This window comes from Belonocnema kinseyi, chromosome 6 (assembly GCF_010883055.1).
Source record: "Belonocnema kinseyi isolate 2016_QV_RU_SX_M_011 chromosome 6, B_treatae_v1, whole genome shotgun sequence".
NCBI lineage: Eukaryota > Metazoa > Arthropoda > Insecta > Hymenoptera > Cynipidae > Belonocnema > Belonocnema kinseyi.
In genome coordinates, this window is record NC_046662.1 from 138,365,415 (window position 1) to 138,371,825 (window position 6,411).

Below are 6,411 nucleotides of genomic sequence, written 5' to 3' on the forward strand. Positions count from 1 at the left end.
TTGAAAGACTAGGGGTGGTTTTAAATATCTGTTTCAGCAACTCTTACCCCCTTAAAAAATTTGTTCTATGACTAAGTAAGTTAAAAGCATTTTTAACTCGAAAAAAGTGTATAAAGGCTGTCGTTTTGACGATTTTCTGATGTTAAAACATTAGGGGTGGTTTTAAATATCTATTCCAGCAGCATTTACTACCCTGGAAAAAATTGTTCTATTACAAGGTAAATTAAAAGTATTTTAACTCGAAAAAACGTTTAGAAATGCTGTCATTCTGACGATTTTGACTGAAATTTCTGATCTAATTACGCTGGGATAGTTTCATAACAACATTTTTTTCATCACGTCCATTTGCACGTTCGGAACTGCAGGATACATCAAAATCAATGCATGCATTAGATCGATGTGGACTATTCCCCACCTCGTTAGGAGTTTTTGAGTAAGGTGCGAAAAATGTTAATACAAGTGCGAAAACGGGAAAAAATTAGAGTTCGTTCCCCCTCTTCCTCTCGTTCTCTCGAAAGTTCGAAACGAGGTAAGGATTAGTACGAATAAAAATGTGTGTAGGAAGTGATGTATAAAAATCAAATTGACAAAAAAAGAAAAAGAAGAAATTATTAAAGAATGTCAAAAAAGTGTCGCATCACAACATTTAGGTGAAAACAAAACCATCGAGCGAGCAAGACAAAAAGGTCTGTGGAAAAATATGGAAAGCGACATTTGAGACTACGTAAAAAAATGTCCAATTTGCCACATGCGTTAACACGCATCAGGCCAAAAGTTAAAGCAATCATCCCTGACACACAATAATCCCTATTCCCAAAAAAATAGAAAATTTCTTTCGTGTTGTAATTCCTGAACACGAATTTTTAATTGTTAATAAACAAAAAACCTTGTATGTACCAACTGATAGAGAAACTATCAACTGCTGTAAAAATCTCGACGTTCATAAAATATGTAAACGGAATCAACCATCATATCTGATATCTGAAACCCAAACCTGCGACAATCAAATTATAAGATCCAGCGTTAATAGTTTGATTACAACTTTTGTCAAATGTCTCCGTTTAAAATTAACGAACTTGTATAAATTCAATTAAATGACGAGAGCATACTTATTAATTCCTGAGAAAGATTTAGAAATAAACATTCTTTGCGATAAAAATGCTCAGCATCTAACTTTATCAGAACCAACTTTTATAGAATCAGATGAAAACTGTATTCTTCAAATAGGCAGTCTAATTATAAAACCACGAAAAACTTCTGAAATCAGAACAATTACATATTATAATATATAAATTAATATACCGTTCAATGCTGACGAATTATCGCTATTAGACTCAAATTTGCTTCCATTACAAAAATCTGTCAAACCAATTGACTTAAAAGAAATGTGCCAATTGCTAGATGATATTGAAAATTCATTAAATAAAATTAAACGAGAGCGACGAACTCGTACTTGGTCCGAAAAAGTAACCGAAATGTTATCGTACATCGGATACACATCAATAGGTTTAGTTTTAATTTACACTTTTTACAAATGCGGCATTTGCAATTTATTAAAAAAATTATGTCCAAAAGTATGTATCAGTCTATTATGCGTCAGAAATAGGATAGAAAATATTAATCCACAACTACTTGTAAGGTACGCTTGTCAAACACCATCGACATCAGAAATAGGTGATGTAAACGAACCTGAAGTAGTACCCCAAAATGTCAGATTGGAGGGTTGATCTACTGTCGGTAAGGTACTATCTCTGATGATATAGCAGATAAATTTAAAAATAATTACTTGTATTATTAACACCTAGCTAAAAATTAGCCTTATTTTTTAGAATTAAGATTTCTTATTCTGATCCCTCTAATAGCTTAATTGGAAAAGCACCTGATCGGAAATCAGCAGTTTTGTAGTTCGATTCCCAATGGAGTGAAGATGCAGTAGAATCTTTTTTCTTCAAGAAATAATTTTAATTTGAAAATATTATTTTCCATCTAGTCTTATTAAGACGTTAAGCATTTTCTGTTATTGAAGATTCTTAACTTGATCGATATTGTGTAGATTTTCTGCCTTCATGGTTTGGAAGGTTGATCTACTGTCGTTAAGGTACAATCTCTGATAATATAGCAGATAAATTAAAAAATAATTACTTGTATTATTAACACCTAGCTAAAAATTAGCGTTATTTTCTTGAATTAAGAGTTCTTATTCTGATCCCTCTGATAGCTTAATTGGAAAAACACCTGACCGGAAATCAGAAGTTTTGTGGTTCGATTCCACAGGCACACGAAAAAGAAGGTCTTGTCCACCAGACGAGATAAAAATTTCTATACGTTTTTGGGGACTCTGAATACAAATCCGGGTTTGGTTTGACTCGGTCAGGTCGAATTTCATTCCTAACCTGAATAAAATAATAAAATTTGGAACATTCATGGAAACACCCTTGAAGCAAAGCGCTTATGTTTTCAGGATCGCTGAGTCCAAATTTAAAGATCATTTGACTTGGCGAGATCGCATTCCATTCATAGCCTTGAAAAAATATGGATTCAGCGGCCCTGTAAAACACATAACCGCTTTGCTTTCTGAGTGCTTCCATGAATGTTCACACTTTCATCATTTTTTTAAGATAAGAACGAAATACGACCTGACCGAGTCAAATCAACCCGGGATTCGGAATAAAACAATTTTTTAAACTATTTTTTGAACTGAAAATTCATTTCTTTTGTTTAAAATGCATTTTTTGATAAAACTTCTTTTCTTTTGGTATAAAATAGTTGAAAGTTCATGAATTTTTTTGGAAATTAAACTATTTTGCTGAAAAATTTTGGGTTTATATTTATTTTTTAAACTGATAATGTATCCGTTTTACGTTGTAAATTGATCTATTTTGTTAAAAAATTATTTATTTGTCCTTGTTTTAAAATTAATTTGAAACATTTTTAATTTCTGTTTTCGGCAGGAAATTATTGGTTTGAAAACTAAATTATTTGTTTGCCAATTCAATTTTCTGCTTCAAATTTTAATGTTTTGTTAAAACTTTGATTTTTTATGGTAAATAATTATTTTTCTACTGAAAATGTAACTATTAAATTTTTCGTTGAAACATAATTTTTTTACTTGAAATTTAACTATGTAGTCGAAAATTCATTTATTTTGTTGCACTTTCGTCTTTTTTGAAAGAAGTCACTTTGTACATAAATTCATTCTTTGGTTGAAAATTTAACTGATTTGTTGTGGATTTGATTGTTTTTTTATTCAAAATTAATTTTGTTAAATGCAAATTTAATTGTTTCATTTTTGGAAAATTTTTTTTTTACTTGAAAATTAATTTCTTTCGTTGAAAATTTCATTTTTTATCCGAAAATTTAACTAGTCCATTCTTGGTGTAATGCTTATTGTGTAATTTTAAAATTCGTTCATCTTTTTAATTATAAATTTATCTTCTAACTTCTTCCAACTTCTTTGAAAATTAATTTGTTTTAGTTAAAAATTCATTTATTTGGTTGAAACATCGCACATTTTTGGAGTAGAAATTAATTTTTTCAACTGTAAACTTAAGTATAAACTACAATTTTCAGTTAAAAATGTATTTTTTAAAGTCGTTTCTTAGGTTGAAAATTTAACTATTTTGTCAAAAATTCGTTCTTTATTTGTTAGAAATTAACTGTTTACTAAAAAATGACTATGATATGCAGTACTAAATTGGAAAAATTTTAGACCCAGAAATTTTTCCTCCTATATTTATTTAAACGAAGTAAATTATATTTTCCTCTTTGCAATAAGTAAGTCTAACGGTTCTAATGTAACTCGGGATTTCAAAAACGAAATAAAATTGAGAAGCAGCTAGATCGTCATTCGGGAGAGCTCTGGTTCCGGCTCGTGCATTTTCGGTTTCACACGAGGCTGGTCTTCGCAGCATTTAACAGAGCTGATACGATGACACAATACCCGCAGACCGGCAAACACGAAATATACCAAACAATGCAACAATGAAATGGGAAGATGTGATTTTGTTCGCTCCCACAGGTTAACTGCATGTGCACGCGCAAAACAACGTATTGGTGTTAGTTTTCGCACCGTATAGTGTCGATTGTTTGTTTCTCACTCCGTCTCAGTGTTTTACTTTACAATGTCCATTGAAATTTTAAGCTTAGATTAGGACTTTGATATCTCCTCGTTGTAATTCGTCAGTATTATCAACACTGGGAAGTTGAGATTTCGTAAATTTACCAACTGTACCGGAGCAGTGTATTTTATTAGAAAAAATGCTTTTTCGCACCAAAATATCGAACCGCAACATTACAACTTCGCACTTCGGTGTGACGTACGAATTTTTTCTAACAGTGTAATCCCTTCCGGGATACTGGATCTGCTATTGTGAATTTATAAAATAATATCAGGTTTAAATTCAGCGATCCTACAAATATAATTCTCACCAATTTTAACAAGGTCCAAGCATTTTTTATAACTTGTGCCCGCCATATTGGATCTGCCATTTTGAATTTTAATAATTTAACATCAGATTTGAATTGAGTGATCCAAAGATCACGGAATCAGAACTTTGAAGCGATGAGAGGGAGAGTTATTGTTCAGGCTTCATTCTCCATATCGCAATCAAATATGTTTACATATCGAAACTTCTCCAACTTACTAAACTTATAATTATTTTATGCAAGTAAATTACTATTTCGACTATAATTGTTTCAAATTACATATATTTACAAAGAATTATATGATGATTGACTTCACTCTCGAAACATGTTTTTTAACGTTTAGCAGATATGTTTTTGTAAATGAAATTCAAACAATCATCTATGCGTACCAACATTTTTCCTGCTTTTTTTTATTTTTAGCATATATAATTCTTGTTAGTAGATTGTTAGTCCGATGAGGAAAGCGCGGTTACTTTTTGAAACGCGTTACGTATGTTTGCAAATAATTTATTGTCTGGAAGTTGTTGTCAAATAAGTAAGGCTTTCATTATTTATTTTACTCTTTTTAATATTTTTACCATCAACGTGTCTTTCATGTGTATCGTCTTTACAGGGAGACGCTCATCTTTCATAAAGGGACTTGAAAAGATTGCAAAACTTACAAGAACGATTTCACCACATCCAAGTCAATCTCTCCATTCAGACTATCAAAATATTTTTTTAAATCTTGATCACAATGCTCGAAGACTAGCGTCAGTTTTTTGTCGTTGTGAAGAACGTCATTTAATCGTACTATATTTTTGTGCTTTAATTCTTTCAGCAAACAAATTTCTCTAAGCGCAGATGACGGCACTCCCTGAAAAAAAAGTTACAATATAAATTAAGCACATATTGCATGCTTTGTTTCAAGGAATGTAAAACCAACTAATTCCAACCTGCACAATGTTCAATCAGGAATAGAAAAATTTTTCCTAATGAAAAATAGTCATTTAACTTATAATGAAACTCATCTTTGGAATCAGAAGTTATAAAAAATCTTTTCTTTCGTTCAAATTCTTTTCCTATTAATGTGTGTTTTGAGTGGTTGAAAGATAAACTAGTAACAGATCCTTTATGCAATAATAATTAATAACTTTTATTTCCAACCCACCCCCACCTTCCCCGCAACGCCACAAATATGACACAAAAATAAAAAAACTATATTTTTACGTATTATTCTTACTTTTTAGCAATTTCCGTCGTCATTTGTATACAAATAATTACTAAAAACATTATGTAATTATTTAAATAATTATTTATTGTCTATTTTCAAAATTGCTAAAAATGGAGCACGAGATATCAACTTTCTTTTTAAATAAGTATTCTATGCTACGTTTTGTAGAATAATTACATAATTTTGATACATTTATTTTCATGTTTAAGAAATATATATTTGTTTAAACAATCTTTATTTTCTGAAGCAATTTTTTTTTGATACCTAAAGAAATAAAATAAAATAGAACACATCGAATTATGTTTCTGACTGTATAGTGTATAGAAAGAATAAATTTACCACTTTGTAATTGTTTAAGCAAATACAATTTGTTAAAATAATTACTTTTCCAAAAATATTGTGAAATAATAATTTAAGAAATTTAAATTAGATTAAAATCCGAATAAAAAATCCGATTTAACGTCCAATAATAAAATTAATGAAAACTCCTGTTGAAAAAACAAGAATCCAACAAACAAATTTGGACCAAAACAAACAAACAAAAACAACAAACAAAACAAAAAATCCTATAGTAATCTGAAAAAATAAAAGTGATAATATTCGGACAAAAATAAAAAAGAGAAAAGAAAAATGAGAAGACAGCCAACCACATCCCCTTCCTTCTTTTTCTTCTTTCTTTGTTCTTCTTTATTTTTATCATCATCAAATTACAATAAAATAACATTCAAAATAAAAAAATAAAATAAAAAAAATTGCATCACAAACGTTTCGGT

General features: G+C 29.9%; 1 protein-coding gene across 1 annotated transcript in view; it reads right to left on the reverse strand.

Annotated features, from left to right (window-relative positions):
* LOC117174757 (cyclin-dependent-like kinase 5) overlaps positions 1-6,411 on the reverse strand; it is a 125,496-nt gene that overhangs the window by 44,598 nt on the left and 74,487 nt on the right. Inside the window, exon 3 of the mRNA XM_033364105.1 lies at positions 5,088-5,281. Coding sequence (XP_033219996.1) covers positions 5,088-5,281 — 194 coding nt within the window. The remainder of the gene's footprint in view (positions 1-5,087; positions 5,282-6,411) is intronic.